At 31.3% G+C, this 18,705-nt stretch overlaps 3 protein-coding genes across 3 annotated transcripts; 2 read left to right on the top strand and 1 right to left on the bottom strand.

The window, feature by feature from the left end:
• Positions 1-1,266: 1,266 nt before the first annotated feature.
• On the bottom strand, positions 1,267-2,700 carry LOC131176594 (caffeic acid 3-O-methyltransferase-like). Its single transcript, XM_058141653.1, has 4 exons — positions 2,291-2,700; positions 1,830-2,140; positions 1,658-1,722; positions 1,267-1,575 (listed from the first exon to the last, which is right to left on the bottom strand). The coding sequence occupies exons 1-4, from the start codon at positions 2,689-2,691 to the stop codon at positions 1,279-1,281; spliced, it is 1,074 nt and encodes a 357-aa protein (XP_057997636.1). The 5' UTR covers positions 2,692-2,700; the 3' UTR covers positions 1,267-1,278.
• Positions 2,701-9,783: 7,083 nt separating this feature from the next.
• LOC110667191 (uncharacterized) lies at positions 9,784-13,401 on the top strand. The gene is made up of 3 exons (XM_021827974.2): positions 9,784-10,000; positions 12,107-12,469; positions 12,586-13,401. The coding sequence occupies exons 2-3, from the start codon at positions 12,116-12,118 to the stop codon at positions 13,138-13,140; spliced, it is 909 nt and encodes a 302-aa protein (XP_021683666.1). The 5' UTR covers positions 9,784-10,000; positions 12,107-12,115; the 3' UTR covers positions 13,141-13,401.
• Positions 13,402-16,417: 3,016 nt separating this feature from the next.
• On the top strand, positions 16,418-18,024 carry LOC131176593 (protein ELC-like). The gene has a single exon (XM_058141652.1). It carries the CDS (start codon positions 16,575-16,577, stop codon positions 17,835-17,837), a length of 1,263 nt encoding a protein of 420 aa, XP_057997635.1. The 5' UTR covers positions 16,418-16,574; the 3' UTR covers positions 17,838-18,024.
• The last annotated feature ends 681 nt before the right edge of the window (positions 18,025-18,705 follow it).

The raw sequence follows: 18,705 nt of genomic DNA, 5'->3' as shown, positions 1-18,705 counted from the left end.
AATTATCGATTTATGTCACAAAAATTTTAAAACTTCTTTTTAATTTTTTTCTTTGATTTTTTTTAAAAAAATAATGAATAATAAATTATTTTTATATATTTTTTCTTTCAAAATTTTAAATTTAGTTTAAAATTTCATTTATTTTCAATTTTTTTAAAATAAAAATCATATTTGAAAAAATCCTCTAATATTTTTGTAAGTATTGATAAGTAATTATTTATTTAATTTATCTTATTAAAAATTATATTATTATTTTCTTAAAGAAAAATTAATAATATTATGTTATTTATATGACTTTTTAATTCTATTTTAATGTTTAAAGGATTCAATTTTATTTTATCTTAATTTATTTGATTTTGTTTTAATATAAGAAAAAAATCCAACAATATATATTATTTTATTTTATTTTAATAATATTAAACTCTAATTAAGTATTTTTTTTCTGTATAGATCAATGTTATTATAGTTTTTAATCTTTTTTTATATTAGCAAAATAATATATCCAATCTTAAAATATTATTGAACTCATTTTGTATTAAAAATCATTGATTTATTAAATTAAAATTTAATAGTTTTTATGTAAATTAAAGTTGAGAATATGTGCTACACAAGTTGACGGACGAAAATTGAAATTTAACCATAAATTAACATATAAACTTGTAATAGTATGTGGCATAAATTTTAATGATACTTAAATAAAAAATTTAAAAACCTTAAATAAAAAATTTAAAGACTTTTATGATATACAACTATTTAAGAGTGAAATTAATTTCTACATTCCTTTAAGTTAAGTAAAATTATTAAAATATTTTATTAAAATATTATTCTATAATAAAAAATAGCACGTTAAGTCCAAATTTATTCTTAATTTTTTTTAATAAAGACGTTTCAATTTATTCTATTTTTTGAATTACACTTCAGGTAAAACTAGAAAGTATAGAAATTTTTTTTCCTTTTCTTGAAATTTTAAAAAGAAATTCCATGCACGTGCAAAAGGGAAATAATTATTAATTGAGGAAAAAGAAAGATAACCATCTTTCTTGGAATGGGATTTATTTAATTAGCTAAGAGGGCCTCTCAAGAATAGAACAAAGAGAGACTTTTATACAGTGCACGTAATTATTATTATATATAATAATATGTTTTTATTATTAATTATAGTGAAATTAGTATAAAATTTATTATTATTATTATTATTATTATTATTATTATTATTATTATTATAGTAAATCTCACATAAGATTTACCATAACCATTACGACTCTTGCAACTTAAAAATTACTTGTAGGATTCCATGACAGCCCAGATTCCATAACCAACACAAGCAACTTTGAAGTTTATGAACCCAGCTGCTCTAATCAAGGCCTCAAATTCTCTTGTAGTCCTTTCTTTCCCTGAGGGTATCGTTAACATCATGTTATCAAATGCTGAAACATTTTGAGAAGCCTTGCTTGTCTCTGGTTCTTCTGGCAATACTGCATTCATCACTATAAGTTTCCCATTATTTGGCAGCACTTCATAAATGTTCTTCAATATTTTCACCACATTTTCATCACTCCAATTGTGAAATGTATCCTGTATAGATTTATATAATTAGCTCGTGTAATCTTTGTGTTTCTGCAGTCATTAATAATGATGGTATTTGCCTTATAGTCACCTTTATCATTATTGCTTCTCCTTTTGGAATGCTTGTGAGCATATTTCCTCCTACATGCTGGAGTCCTGCACGTAAAAGAAAGTTAATTTTCATTAATCAACTGAATATCAGTATTCAAGGTAATATAAGAAAAAAAAAAATCTATGATCATATAAATTTTAGATCATTATACCAGGATAAGGTGGTGCAGTTTGGATCACATGAGGGAGATCATAGTTGATGCCTCTGATGGAAGGGTACTTGGAGATGATCATATTGAGAGTCCTGCCAGTGCCACCACCAACATCAACCAGTGAAGTGAGTCCCTCGAATCCTTTGTAAATCGCTAGAATTCCATTCATAATAAGCGTAGAGCTACCAGCCATTGCCTGGTTGAAGATGGTGTTGAATTCTGGATCTTTATTCGTGTACTCGAATAGAGACATCCCATGAACTTTCTTGAACAGATTTCCACCTTCAAGAATTAGGTCCTTCATATGTAACCTATAACACCAAAATCAACACAATAGTTGAAATTACCTGCATGACTATGAACTGGTAGTCTCCTACTGTCAAGTGTCGAGTTTCAGTCATAGTCATAGTCAAATAAAGAAAAGAAAAATCAAAGCAAATAAAGGGTTATATTTTCCATACCAAACCTCCAAATTGACTCTGTGGCTGGCAAAGGTATACAAGGGAGAGATGTTGCCTTCTTCTACAGTGCCAATAAAGAATTTAGAGGCAGGTGTCAGGCCATAAAGTTTTTCAATCCTGCCGTCGTCGAGGGTCCGTGAGGAGTAAGAGAGGAGAGAATGAGTGGCGAAGAGACGCAGGATACGATCAAGCACAGAAGGGGCATCAGGATTTGTTGTGGGAAGCTGAGAGGCAATTTCAGAGGCAGAAACATGGGCTCCATGGCCAGCTTTGGCTATAATCTCAAAGAGATTTAGCTCGACAGCTGTGCGAAGAACCAAAGGAAAGACATGAGAGAGAGAAAATACTGTGGCATCTAGACATGCTTCCTCTTCTTGATCTATTTCTCTACTGGGGCTCATACTTGCTGCGAATATGGCTCTGCTTATGGACATCAGGTGCCTTGCAAGCTTGCATATAAAGCCAGATTCCCCGTCGGGTGGCCGTCATTTATTTTATTTTAGATAATTATTTTATTTTACTTTTCAAAGATTATAGTATATTTTTTTGACCGACATCTTTTTGGAAAGTTTGAACACCTTACATCATTGAGTCCATCGACTTTATTACCCAAAATGGCAAATAAATCTTACTTACGCTTAAATATAAATATAAATAAATAAATAAATAAATATATATATATATATATATATATAATTAATTAATTAATTTAATAATTTTTTATTAATTGGGTGTCTGGACATCCGAGTATTTGCTGCTTTAACGATACTTTTATACTAACCTCATTCCATTTACCCTCAAATTCTTCCCCTTACAATTTCTTTGGAAGAATTAGGTTCCCAACAATTTAGTACAAACTTTATTATGACTATATTCATATTAGTCTTTTAAATTAAATCAATTCAATTATTTTATGGGTATCGTATTGACGCAAACAACTATTTTATTTATTTTACAGAATTTTAATTTTTTATGAATTTTTTATTATTTAATTTAAAATGTTAATGAAAAGGTAACATTTTAATTATTCAAATTAAAAATTATTTTTAATTATATATATATATATAATCCCTCTCTCACTCTCTCTCTCTCTATATATATATAATAAAGCTAAAACCAAAATAAATTTTAAATTTGACTCTATCGTTGTTTAATATTGTCACACCTTACCCCTCTGTAAGGCATAACATGATCCCGTAGAATACCTAATGAACTACCGAACTTCACCTACCGATAACTCATTAAGTACCCTACAAGGGATTTTAAAACAATTTTCTTATTTTTGATAAGTGGTGAGCATTTTCTAATGGGCATTTAAAACATTTAGTTAAAATTAAAACTAGTTAATATTTTTAGTCCATTTTAGTTTTCCGCAAATTTTATAAAAATTTTGACAGAGTTTCCTCTGTATTTTGAGAAAACCGTTCTTCGAATACCTGTAAAAAGCACTTCTAAAAGTTTTTCTCAACCACTACTTCGGTTTCACAATCAAACTCAGTCAATTTCTCAAAATTCACAAGTTCAGTAGTTCTCAAAATCTCATCAATCAATATTATTCATATTTCATTAAAAACAAAATAATTTATACACAACCTTACAAATTTATATCAAAAGAAACATAAACTAAACTTTATTACAAACTTCATACAAATTTGTGTACAAGCTGCTCAAGACCCATTTTTACATGTCCATACATTTATGTGCAATATATACATCAAAAGAAGTATTCTGATTAGGGTATAAATTATACAGAAGGCTTCAAGTGATGACTTCACACACTTGACTCGATCTGCTGCTCCTCTAGTCTCTGTATCTGCGACAGCAATAAAAGCTATCGCTGAGTACTAGGACTCAATGGTGCACAATATACTAAAATAATCTTTATGCAAAGCTTAAAGCACATTCATTCAAAAATTTGGCTAAACATGAAAATTAAATACAATCATGCATTGTGAGATTTTACATGTAAACCAAGTTCATTTCAAAGTATCAAAACACATTTCATAAAACCCACTGTTAGATCACGCCATTCGAAACAAATAGAATCTCAATAGCCAGAGGCTAAAGAGAAATCACATGAATCTCAATAGCCAGAAGCTAAAGAAAAATCATATCACAAGTCTAGCTAGCTCAAATATATGGATATCCATTCACATCCTCTTCTACTGGCACACCTCAACACTTCTCCAGAGAAGGAATCAAAATTCAAAACTAATTACCCCCACTAGTCGTGCTAGTGAGGTGTTCAAATATGTGGTCATGACACTGGTTTCAAAACTTATCTTAACAATTTGCTAAACAGTGTCTTATCAAAAATACATAATAACATTCAACAATTTAGATAAAACATCATAAGAATTCCATAATCCAATATTTAATATTATTAAAAACTCTATGCACAACATGATGATAAACGTATATGGAGTGCACAAACCTCACACAGTCGCTGTTGGCCTTGACTCGACTCCTCGGATTACGTCGATATTCTTTTCCACTGAAACACGAAATTTTCCAATGTTTCAGTACTAAAACTTAAAATAAATCCAAAATAAACTTAACTTCACATTTACCTAGCTCTAACGTGTTAAATTCGACGTTCTCGAAATTTTGTGTTTCGGGTTACTATTCACTGCACTATTCAAGTCAAATTATTGACTTTCTAAGGCTTAATAGGTATGGGAACTCCAACTTCACCCACATACCACATTTTGGTCACCAAACTTGTTGGTTTTGGTCATTTGTTTAAAGCTTAGGTCATTTTGGCAAAATTGCCAATTTTCGGTTTTGGTTCTCCGAAGTTGCACTGTTTCATTAGTCGGTCTACTGTTGGAATTTGACAAAACTTCCTTCATAGAAAATGTTCCTTATTGTCTTAAGTGTATTCTCATTTTTTGATCACCTCAATCGGAGTTTTGTAGCTCAAGTTATGGCCAAAATAAGTTTACTGTTTACGTATACTGTTCATACTGAGATTTTGGTGCTAGCAGATTTTTTGTCCAACTTTGGTTAATAATTTGATCAAGTTAAGTTCATAATTTGGTCTCACTTTCTTCATATGAAATTTTGTACTATGTCTTAGGTTTCCATCGATTCAAGAATCGCCTAAATCCGAGTTTTCTAGAGAGAGTTATAGCCATCCAAACATTGCTGCTCAATGAAAATTCTGCAGAATCTCAGTACAGTAATTTAATTTTGCTCAATGATTTTGAAAGGGTTAATGGCCTAATTTGGGTTGGTATTCTTCATGAAAGTTTTAGATCTATATGCCCTCTAACCCCTGGCCAAATTTCAGGTCAATTGGACCTGTCTAACTCGAGTTATGACCAAATGAACAGTTACTGTTCATTTGGTGAGTTTAGTGCAGTGGCAACCTGCAATCAATCCACTTTGGTCAATTGTTTCACCAAGTTTTGGTCAGTTTTTGGCCATGGTTCCTCAATGAAAATTGTGCTCTTTTATGTCTATTTTCATCTCCAATTGGTGGCATATCAATTGGACTTGTAAAATTTGAGTTTTGGTCCTTCAAAGTGGGTTTGGTCATGCTGCCAGCAGCATGACCATTAACCTACGAATTTGGTTTAATTTCCTACCATTCCCACACAATCCATTTGATCATAATTGACCATTATTTCACTTCATAATAGGTCAAACATGCAATTTATGCATTTCTCCAATTTTTGGTTCATAAACCCTAGCATTGAAAACCCTAACTCATCATTTTCATGCCTTTAACTAGTTCTAATGGTTTAAATGTTAATCATTTAACTATGTAAAGTTTCTAAACTCATTCAATTGCATCATATTCATGCAAACCATACTCCTCCCAACCAGGCCAAATTTCAGCAATGGTCATTCTCCCATGTTTGTTTCATTTAATCAAGTTCTAAGCTCACTTTCAACCATCACATGTGCATTTGAATGGATAAATGAAGAGTTTAGCATACTAACCTTTGTGTAGCAATTTTCTTCCTCCTTTCCTTCAAATTTTCCTTCTTTCTTTCTTGCTCAATCCTCTTCTCAAGTTGCCTAGATAAGCTTTAACTATGGTGGCTAATTTTTCTATGGTGGAATTAGGGATTTGATCAAGCTCAAAATGAGCTTTAATGGAGGTTTTGGATGAGGGAGAGGGTGAGGGAGAGAGAATCACGTTTTTGATGAAGAAGATGACTTTATTATTTTTTTTTCTTTTCTTTTCTTTTATGTCTTAGGAAGACCAAAATTCCCAAATTAATAAAATAAATCAATTAAGCCTTTATGACATCATGCATGATGTCATCACTTTGACTTTTCCATCTTCTTTCTTTTTTTTATTTATTTATTTTTCTATTAGTTCTTTAATTTAATTCTCGATTCCGAAATTTTCTTTTCTCCGATTTTATTCGATGTTAAGTCGAGTCACTCTGGTCAATTGACCAAATTGCCCTCGCTGCTCATCCGGTTTGCAAATAATCCAATATTTCTTCCGGTTCCCTGACCTAATTATTTGACTGACTTAACAGTTCTTTTTCGTGATTTTCTCTTTTCCACTGTGTTCATAAGGGTCCTAAGGACCGCAGCGTCACTTTTTACGGTTCGAAATTTGAGTTTAAAACGACTTGTGATGCGTTCCTGAGGAGGTCACTCATCGCTGTGACTCTCGGCTCGTTTAACCTCTTATGTTCCGTTTTTCTTATTTATAGTTAACTAATTAAACATTACTAATTATTTGTGTTTATGGCTTCTCAAATTGTCTTAAGTGTGGCCCTAATCCCATTAATTGTCAGACAATACACAGAGAATGAAATATACTGAGCTATGCAACTGGGTGTTACAAATATATTATTTTCTTTTTTAGAAAATTTTAAACTTTTTTATTGGATGAAGATTTTTTAAAGTTTAAAAAATTAATATTTATTTATAATTAATTACAAGTTTAAAAATCTAATCATATTTAATTATATCATAAAATACTGAAAGTTAAATATACTACTTATTTTTCTTTCTTGTAATTTTTAATATTTAAAATTTTATAAATTATTGTATTATTTTATTCTTAGGAGTTTTTTCAGTTTTTCTAATTTTTGTATGCATATTTTGATTGAATAATTAAGATTTTTAAGTTTAAGAATCAATATTTATTTATAATTAATTGTGAATTTAAAAATCTAACTATAGTAATCATATCATTAAATATTTAAAATTTATTATATATTACTATATTTTATTTTAAAATTTTTAATATTTAAAATTTTAATTTTTGCATTATTAAATTAACATAAAATTAAGAAGTAAAAGTTATTTGAATAGTTCAAAGTATAGAGAGATAGTAAAAAATTTAGTAAAAGTATTATATAATAACGTGCGCATTTATACCTTTTATGTCTAATTTTATTCCATATTCAATGTTAATAACATACATTCATTAAAATATAAAATAAAATAATTATATTATTAAAATATTGATTGTCTTGTGTATCACATCATATGAAAATATTAAAAAAATTATTTTAATTAGAATTGATATGTATAATTATAAAAATAATTTAAATATTATTAAATTAAAATTTATCTAATTAATAAAAATAAAAATAAAAAATTTTTAATTAAGATTGCTCATCATTCCATAATTAATTCTTATCTTCTAAAATAGAATTTCTTTTTTTGGAAACAAGTAAAATTTAAATATTAAATAATAATTTTTTAATTAATCATCATATCAAAATAATTTTTTTTAACTTAATCTAAGACGTAATAATTATAATATTGAGATAATTTTAATATTATTAAATTAACATATATATATAATTAATAAAAATTAGATTTTTTGAATTATGAGTCCTCTTCATTTCGTGATTAACTCTATCTTCTGTGTCATCTTACAACTATCTCTAGTAGAAAGTCCAATAAGTCAAAGATGAATACTTCACTTTTTTAAAACATATATTATTTTATAATATTTATTATATTAAAATTTAAAATTTATTATTAAAATAATTAATATTATATATATAAATTTCCTTCAATGCCAACAATGCATATTCTTTTTTTAAATTTCCTTCAATGCCAACAATGCATATTCTAGAAAAGAAAAATCATTGATTTTTTATTTATTCTCCAAGAATTTATATCATAATTGCATATGCATTTTGGAATTATTATGAATTATGAGCATATTTCCTCCTATCTTACGTGAATTTTTAAATATTTCTTAACTAGACAATCAATTATCATTTGAAATTATGGGTGGAAAATGAAAAAATAATAATGTTTTAATATTATTAAAAAAATTATTTTGGACTCATTTTTCATTCTTCCACATAACGTGGGAGAATGAATTGAAAAGGGTTTATAGTCAAAGTTACGTACGTTAATTTTTTTGAACCATATAATTATGAAGTTTGAAAATTTTTTAAGCCAATATAAAGAGTAGATTGAAGCTCCGTTAATTTTTTTTTTAAATAATTTATATATGAAAAATTATTTTATAAAAAAAATTATATGAAAATATTTTTATTATTTAATTATGGTGTTAAATTAATAGTAGGGATGAATCTATATTACTAGTGAGAGGAACCTAACCCTAAATTTTTTATTATATGATAAGCAATTTTATATAAAAATTTTTTTTGTAATTTTTATATTTTAATTATTAAAAATTTCCCTCTAAATTTGAGAATCATAATTTTTTTAAATTTAATATTTAAATTTAATTTTACCATTAATTATGAAAATAAATTAAACAATAAAGCTAAAAATTTATTTTTTAGCATAAAAATTTGTACATATTTATTTATTCTTATAGAATCAAAATTTATAGTTATTATTTATTATAATAATTATATATTATTATTTTAAAATAATAGTTCATTTAAAATTAATTTTATGCACATTTAAACTCTTAAACTTAAATTTTTTTTTAATACTTGAAGTCTTTAAATATAGCATTATTACAAATTTAATATTTTTAATGTTTTGTTTGACTTTTTATTTATTAATAATATAGGTTTGTGTTATATATGTATAAGTATTTTTTATATTTTAATAAAATTATTTTTTTTAAATAATTTAATTTTATTTTAATTATATTTTTTTATTAATTTATTTTCTCGAGTGTCATAAATATTAAAAAATTATAAAAAAATATTACAAAACAATAAATTTTATTTTTATAACACTAAAAATTATTGTTGTCAAATTCAATTCTGTTAATCTTCAATTTAATTTCAATTTTGAGTTAGTTTAGACTAATTTCGGTCCGATTCTAACAGGAATCGGACGGTGGCTAGGCCCAGGTGGGGGGAGCCATGCTGCTGCTGTCTCCTCCTCGGAGCTTTTTCTTCTGGGTAAAGTTCCGCAAATAAGTTTATTTCTGATGCACGTGGCGGCGAGTATTAGGAAGAAAGTTTAATCTTGGTATACGTGGCATCCAATGATAAGTCTTTCACGTATAATCATTGACCTTCATGTTACCATATCATTTCTTACCTAGGAAAATTAAACTTTTCTCTCCACGCGTTTGGTTTTCGAGAAAGTGCCATTGCTCGGGAAAGTTTTAACTCTTATTTTCTTTTTCTCGAGAAAAAACCCTAACCATTGTACTGATTCCCCAAATGAAGCCTCACAGTTCCCCTCTCTTATCGTCTTAGCGGCTAAGATCCCTCTTCCGGCGATCCTCCGGTCGCCGATCCAACCGGTGTCACCACTTTCCCACATCTTTCTCATTTCCTCCAGGTTGGTTTATCTCTCTCTCTCTGTATATGTATACATGGATGGATGTGGTTTATAGCTCAATCCAGAAAAAGCTTTTGTTGCAGATTGTTTTGCATCTGTGAAGTTAATGGTTGTCACTGTTTTTTGGTAGTTTTCGGGAGTCTCAGTTTACTCCTTTTCCCGATTAGATGTTTATTTTCAGTGTATGATGGAAAGTTTGAATCACTTTTAGCAAAAAATGTTATGTTTTTACTAGCAAACTAAAGGGACTTGCTGATATCATTGAGATGCTAGTTTTGTGTGTCACTGCATGTTACTCCTCATGTGCGACTATGGGTTCTGGAAGGTGAATTCATGTGTTGTTTTTTGTTTATGATGCATTCTATCTATTTTATTAAAGGGCACGAGTTTTATTTCTGTGGTGAATTTGTTGACTGCTCTCTGAAGTAGCACGATCAAGTTCCAATCTTATATTGAGTTTGGCAATATTGCTGTTTCATTTCAGGGCACTAATCATTTTTATTGTTCCAATGAGATTTCCCTTGAAAAATGGAAATTGGGATGGGTGGGTTTAAATGTCAAGACTATTTCTTTTATCTATGAACAGATAACATTTGTTTTATTTTGGCCAAATGCATGTAGGTTAACAAGTTTAATGACAATAAGTGGCCCAAAGTTCTAAAAATCCTGGCATGAAAAACTATTTTGTCCAAGCTTCATCAATTGCTATTTCTTCTTTTACCAAGAGCATTTAACTGATTGATTTTAACTGGAAAATGAATAAAATGTCAAAACTTTTCTTGGTTTCACTTGTTTCAGAACTCTTGAAGTGGTAAGTTACTGCAGTTAGGTTTACATCCAAAGTTTGCTTTTTTTGGCTTTCTCCTTTTTGCTATTTTGGAATATGAAGAAAAGGAGGAACAGGAACCATGCTTGGGTTTTGTGTATGCTTATATGATGGATTTGGGAAGCCTGTGTCTCTCCATCTTTTCTGATGACATGGGGGTGCCTTTGGTTGGTCACATTGGTGTTCTTACCATTCAGCAATGATAGCTGTTGCTGTCTTTCTAGTTGTCTTGCAAGGAGAACTTTCAATGACGCAAACTCTTTTTTTTTTTTTTTTTTTTTAAGTTTTGTTGCTATCACACATGTAGTGTCACATTTTTAAACTTGTATGTTTATTTTAGTTCCATTATATTTAGAGTCTCATTGACTGCTATGTAGTCATGTTAATATGAAGATGGCTTTATTGAAGAGTGATAGATTTTATAAGATTCTTCAGCAGCATTTTGGTCTAAGGCTCGTTTGTTTTATGGAAGGCAAGTATTTTCTGCATTTTTTAGCATTTGGGGCATTTAGGTAAATGAGCCATCTGATCAAAGGAAAAATTAAATGATTTTTAAGGAAAATAACTTCATCTTTTTAAAAAAAGAAGTCATTTTCTATTTTCTAGATTTTGATAATCTTATTAAAATGTGAAAATACTTATACATGTGTAACATAAACACATATCATTAGTTTAATATTATAACTAAATAACGGAAAATATTTTCCTAGAAAATATATTTTTAGAAGATATTTTCCATGAAAAGCATTTTCCATATATAAGTTATTTTCTGCGAAACAAATGGAGCCTAAATCTTAGAATTGCCCTTCTTATGTGCACCATAATCTGAAAGCACCATTGGAAATAATGGAGGGCTGTGCAGCTATAATCTTTTTTACTTTTCTTTTTTTTTTTTTTTAAATTTATTATGTTGTTCACATCGCATGCATTGATCACAGTTGGTTTTGTTTCCTGAAATTTGAATTTGTATATCATATTTCTCAATATCTGAGCAATTCCTTTTTTTTTCTTTTTTTGAAATGTTGGGGTTATTCTTGAGTAATTGTCCAAAGCATTATGCACCATAACCATGTAATTGTTGTCGAAATCGTTGTATGCTATTCTTTTCATTAATTATTGCCTTTCATGATTTGTATGTTCAATTAAAGTTTCTGGATTAATTAGTTTTTACTTAAAACTTCTGATGATATGATTTTTACCAATTGTTGTTTAACTTTGTTTCAGCATATAAAATAAATTCACGAAGGTATTTGTTTTTATTTTTTTATTTTTTTCCCCAGTATCAGTAAATGGACCACTATGACTTTCAAGCACAGAGAAGGGAGATTAAGCATAAAGGAAGAAATGTTGTTTGGTCTATTGCCATGGACAAGTGCCTTATTGAAGCTCTTGCTATTCAGGCTAGAAATGGAAATAAAATAGACAAATGTTTTAACGAGAATGCTTACACTGCTGCTTGTTTCGCTGTGAACTCTCACTTTAATTTAAACTTGAACAATCAAAAAGTTGTTAATCGTCTTAAGACCATCAAGAAAAGGTATAAGGTAATAAGGGATATGCTAAGTCAAGATGGGTTCAGGTGGAATCCCAGTACAAAGATGATTGAATGTGACAGTGAAGATCTTTGGAAGAGATACATTGCTGTAAGTCTTTATTTATAAATATAGTATTTTGAGGTAGTTTTTATTTTTTTTTATTTTTTTTGGTCATGCTCTTGTTTACAATATTATTTTTGGTGTTTTTCAAACATGTTTCATAGGCGCATCCTGATGCAAAAGGCATTCGGGGTAAGCAGATTGAGATGTATGATGAACTAAAAATTGTTTGTGGAAATTACCAAGCTCCTAGTCGCTGGGCTAAGATGAAGGATGGAGGTCATGTAACAAAGAATTTTGAAGAAGATTCTCCTTCTTTCCTCTCACCAAGTTCAGAAGATGCGAGTGAGACTGATGGAACAGAATCGTATACTGGACCACCAGATTGCGTGCCAGATGGTAGTCAGGACCCTCCACTGATCCAGCCTGTTAGACAACTTCCCAAAAGAGCCCGTGGATCAGAAGCTCTTCAAGATGCAATGTTGGCAGTGGCAACAAGCATTCGGCGTTTGGCTGATGCAATGGAGCAGAGCAAAACTGCAATCAATGCCTCAGAACTATTACAGGCTGTGATGGAGATTGATGGCTTAGAAGAGGCTAAACAAATGTATGCCTTTGAATACCTGAATGCTGACCCCATTAAAGCCAGAGCCTTTATGACGTACAATGCACGAATGAGGAAGATTTATTTGTTTCGACAGTTTTGGTGGTGGAAGTAATATTTTCATGTATAGTTTGCAAAATTGTGAAAGGATTGTTCCATGATGTTTGCACATTATACCTTAATTGATGTTTGGGGGTGAATGTACAGATACTAGATGATCTCAGGATGAAAATTTAGAGCTAGAAGCTGGTATTGTAGAGACATTGACCAGCCTCTTTACTTGCGTCTTTTCAGAGTGAAGATTAGATAGCACTTTGTGTAAGATCATCCCTTCTTGGTTTATCATTTTGAAGAGGTCATATGTTGCTTTTTGTTCTCTTAAATGTTGGATATAGCGGCTGAATATCTAACCTGTGGCCCCATCATGGAATTGAAGGTTCTAATTGGTTGCCATTAAATGTGTTGAGCTAAGGTCAATTACTTGTTACTTTGCAACCATTACTTTCATCATTGATAAAGTTCTTTGATAGTTTTATTTGCAGACCATCTTTGTCAATGGCCGCGAAACTTGAAAGTGTGCTCTCCTCCTAAAAATAAAGTAGTGTGGAATCTGTGGGAGTCCAATATTTTAGGTTTGGTGTAAAATAATTTATTTCTTGATAACTTTGCTTTTAATAAGATTGAGACATAGACCTAAGTAAATTTATTAGCAGAGAAGCACAAGTGGCATTTGGTCATTGCTCTAATGCGTAGAACTGGCTTGAAGCCTCTCTACAGCGCATAACAGCAAGTAGAAATTTATTGATTCATTGATGAAAGTTGGGCTTTCAGAGGAATCTCATCAATCAAATCTTACAGATCAAGGCCAGAACCCTCAAGTTTTGTGTGTTTAATCTGATCAAGTTGCTCAGTGATCTCAGGGGTTAGAGAATTCTTCCAATCGCCAATGATACCCTTGCCTGAAGAAGGCACTATGTGGCTGGCATCTCAACCCAAGGATCCTCACCATTTTTGTTCACCTCGAAGTTTTTCAGCCTCTGGAGTCTGGAAATCACACCTCATAAGCACCTTTCTCCATGAAGGGTAAAAATTTTGAATTATATTGTTTTTTTATTATATGTTTTATTAGAATAATAATAATAATTATTATTATTATTATTATTATTATTATTATATAAAAATAAATAAAATATAAATAAGTGGAGCTAACTAAATTTTAAATAATTCATTTAATTTTAATTTTATTGAATTTTAATTAATTTATATTTTAATTCAAATATTAACTTTTATTTGTTAAAAATATATACTTAATTTTTATTCAATTTACTTATTGAATTTGTAAGTACAAATTTATTTTTTTTAATTTAATTAATTCAATTATTCAAATATTATAACATTTTAAATTAGAAACATTTAATTTTCTCTCTGCTTCTTTGGGATGCCTGGCGGAGTATTTTAGCGGGTCGTGACGTTTTGCTTCTGGGGATTCGATGGCGGTGTTGCCATGCACTCGTTTCGTCCCTCATTGATAATGATACCCGAATGTGGAAATGGGACTTAATTGCACAAGTTTTTTTCGTTTGTTGATATTGAGCGTATTCGAGCTGTCCCGCTGGGCTCTATTTCGAAGGACAATACGTTGGCCTGGCACTGAGCCTTCCACCAAAGGTTATTAATTTTATTTGGCGGGCTTGTTTAGATGTGCTTCCCACTCGGGTGATGTTGAGCAGATGGATTTCCTCTTTAGCACGAACTTATTTATTCTGCACAGGTGAACAAACTTTCCTGCATTTGCTTAGGGACTGTGATCTTTGAACTCTGTTTGGTCTCTTATGGGACTTCCTCAGGTTGGTCAGGTCAAGACATCTCTTTTGAATTGTGGTTTTATGAAGTGATGCAACTCTTGTCAAGGGATGATCTTTGTTGCTTTGTTGTGACCTATTATAATATTTGGTATGTCCGAAATAAGTGTTTGCACGAGAATGTGAGTTTGGATTGTTCAAGCACTGTTTCCAGTTCCAAGTATATGCAGCAAGAGTATTACGAGTTTCTTTGGCTTTCCAAGAGTTGATAATAATGTTGTTCATGGGATTAGTGTGAAGAAATGGATCCCTCCTGCTGGTTTAATGATTAAACTAAATGTTGATGCTAGAGTTAGGGGGTAATGGGTTCATCAGTTGTGGTGCTGTCTTCCGTGATGTTCAGGGTGTAGTCCTAGCTTAGACTTCTAAGACTGTTGTGGGAAGTTGGGATGTAAGTGTTGCGGAGGCTCTAGCAATGTTTATGAGTTGAAGTTGGCTGTGTATTTTACATTTCTTTCGTCTTGTGGCAGAATTTGATTATAAATTTCTCACTGATAAATTCAAGGCTGGGGTTCATTTGTATAATAGTCTTGGGATAGCTTTGGCCATTTATTTCTTCTGTCAGCAACAATTTCAGTATTGTGAGTGGTCTTTTGTGCCGACATCTGATAATACAATGGCCCATGAAATGACAAAGGCGTATGGTGATGAAGTGGGCGAGCTGGTTTGGGTGGAGAAAGTTCACGTCTCTGCTAAAATTATGTTGATTCTGATGCTTTGTTTTCGTATTGTGTAATGCTTTTGGCATTTATTTAAAAAAAACATTTAATGATAGATTTAATGATTTATAGTAATTGAATTAATAATTATAATAATATTTTGATGCACTTATTAAAATTTATTCCATACATTTTATTTATATGAAAAATTATAATTTTAATGCATTTATATAAAAAATTAGAGCTAGTAATTTTTGACACAATTAGATTACATGACACGACTCGACACGTAATTAAATGAGTTTGGATTTAACATAAATAGATTCAACAGATTCGAGTAATAAATGAGTCAACCCATTTATAACATATTAAAAATAAGAGTTTAATCGAGTTGACTTACTTAATTCGATTTTGATATGATATACAATAATTTATTTATTTAATTAAATTAATAGATTAATATATTTTATTTTGATTCATTTAAATTTATTATAATTTTTTTATTCTTAATATCTTATAATTTATATTTTTTTATTATTTTTATGAAACATTTAATATTTAAAAAAATTAAATTCTTGATTAATATCATCTGTATTAAACAATTTACTCAGTGAGCAAAAGGAAAAAATTTAGAGTCAAACATTATAATTGATTTCATTATAACTACAAATTTTATATATAAATAAATTATATGAGGCTAAAAAAATAAACATTTTTTTGAAGATTGTTAATATTTAAAAATAAAATTTTATTTATTTTATGAATAAAAATAAAGGATTAAATTTAATAAAATTTTTATATTAATTAAAAAATAATTTTCATGTGGATGGAGTGCATGAGTATATATATGCACTCAATAAAAAAAACCGTTTCAATTAAATTATAGCGTACGACTGTACGCGCAAACCCATTACTTCTCCTCGTAAGCTTCCTCTGGTTTCTTCCAACTCGCAGTTGGGTCTCAGTTTCTCCCTCGTTTCTCTCTGCAGAAATCCAACCCAATCCAACCCCATCACCGATCGACCCAAATGGTTCAACCAGCCGCAACGCCGTCGAACCACCAAGCCACTCAACAATTCCTCTCCTCAGTCCTCTCTCAACGCGGTCCCTCATCCCTCCCTTACACCGAAGACACCAAATGGCTAATCCGTCAGCACCTTCTCTCCCTAATCGCCAACTACCCTTCTCTCGAACCCAAAACCGCTACTTTCACCCACAACGATGGTCGCTCGGTCAACCTCCTCCAAGCCGACGGCACCATCCCCATGCCGTTTCAGGGTGTCACTTACAACATTCCGATCATCATCTGGCTCATGGACTCTTATCCTCGCCACCCTCCGTGCGCCTACGTGAATCCCACGCGCGATATGATCATCAAGCGCCCTCATCCTCATGTTAACCCTTCTGGGTTAGTCTCTGTTCCTTATTTGCAGAATTGGATCTACCCTAGCTCTAATCTCGTCGATCTAGTTCGCGAATTGAGTGCGGTTTTTGGTCGTGATCCTCCTCTCTATTCCCAACGCCGCCCAAACCCTAATCCTAGTCCTAGCCCAAGCCCCACCCCCAGTTTTGCTGCGAATCCGTCCAGTATATCGCATTCTTCGAGTTTCGGGTCATTGGGTCCCTCTGGAGGACATACTGGATATCCTCGTCCGATGAATAGGCCGTACCCCCCCTCGCCGTACGGTGGTAGTAGTAGTAGTGGTGTTGTGCCAGGGCGGCAGCAAACGGAGGATGCTGCGGAGGTTTATAAGAGGAATGCAATCAATAAGATTGTGGAGACCGTTCATGGGGACATCATGCAATTGAGGAAGGCTAGGGAGGTGGAGATGGAAGGTTTGTTCAGTGCGCAGGCTGTGTTGAAGAGGAGGGAAGAGGAGATAAATAAGGGACTTATGGAGATGCAAGATGAGAAGGAGGGTTTGGAGGCGCAATTACAAGTTGTATTGATGAATACAGATGTTTTAGAGGCGTGGGTGAGAGAGAACAATGAGAAAACTAAAGTGAATGCAGGGGATTTGGATGTGGATAATGTGTTTGAGTGCATTGATCCTCTATCAAAGCAGATGTTAGAGTGTACAGCAGCAGATTTAGCAATCGAGGACGTAGTTTATTCCTTAGATAAGGCAGTGCAGGAAGGGGCAGTGCCCTTTGATCAGTACTTAAGGAATGTAAGGTTGTTCTCAAGGGAGCAGTTTTTCCATCGGGCTACTGCCACGAAAGTTAGGGCCGTGCAGATGCAGGCTCAGGTTGCTAGTATGGCTGCTAGAGCTCCACATTATGCTTCCTAATCTTTAAAGGCGTTTGTGCTACATTTTGTAGCAATTGGAGGGATATTGTAAGAGATAGTTTAAACGTTAAATTCTTGTCAAGAACTATTCTAATACTTTTTCTTGTCTTTATTTTTTTTTCCTTGCTGTTAAATTGCTGCTTATTGATTTGTATGGATGGGAAAATAATACAATTTTCTGTGAATTATATTGCTATCATTCAGTAAATTATTTGTTGAAACTTACTGTTGCTTCATTCCAATTTCTACATGAATTTTGAAATTGTGGTCATACAGGGTTGAGTGTTGAGTTTAATGGATTTGGTTTTGGTTTTGGTTGGAGTAATGTTTAAAAACAATGTATGCTGTTTCCCTAGTTATGCCTATTGCATTCTAAACTAATGATTAACTTAATGTAGTTTGGCTTCTATTTTGTTCTGGTAGAACAGTACTTGGTATTATTTAATGATGTTGCAATTTGAGGACATTGATTTTTGTGTTTAAATTATCAAGGAGTGGTACCAAATAAGGGCATCTTGATTATTGGCTTATTTACGATCTGGGTTTTATGTGTTTGATGCTTGTATGGGAGAAAACATAATTTGATCTTGTCATCTGGATATTTGCATGTAAGTGGTCTGTGGATATGTATTGTAATCTTGATAAACATAATTTGATCTTCTTGTATGTATTGGTCGGAGGAAAGAACATAGTCGAAGGCAGAGATTGATTCTTTTTGTTGTATCAATGTTGATGATAATTGCTATCAGATTTTGCTTTGGTGATGCTGGGCCTGTCCAGGCTGATTAAGAGCATCCTCAAAGGTCTGCAGATGTTCGGATTTCAGTGCACGTATGATGAGAATCAAAGGGTTTAAGTCAAATCATCTG

This window comes from Hevea brasiliensis, unplaced genomic scaffold (assembly GCF_030052815.1).
Source record: "Hevea brasiliensis isolate MT/VB/25A 57/8 unplaced genomic scaffold, ASM3005281v1 Scaf178, whole genome shotgun sequence".
In the NCBI taxonomy this organism is placed as follows: Eukaryota; Viridiplantae; Streptophyta; class Magnoliopsida; order Malpighiales; family Euphorbiaceae; genus Hevea; species Hevea brasiliensis.
Note: the sequence above shows the minus strand (reverse complement) of the source record. Positions and strands in the feature narration are given on the sequence as shown.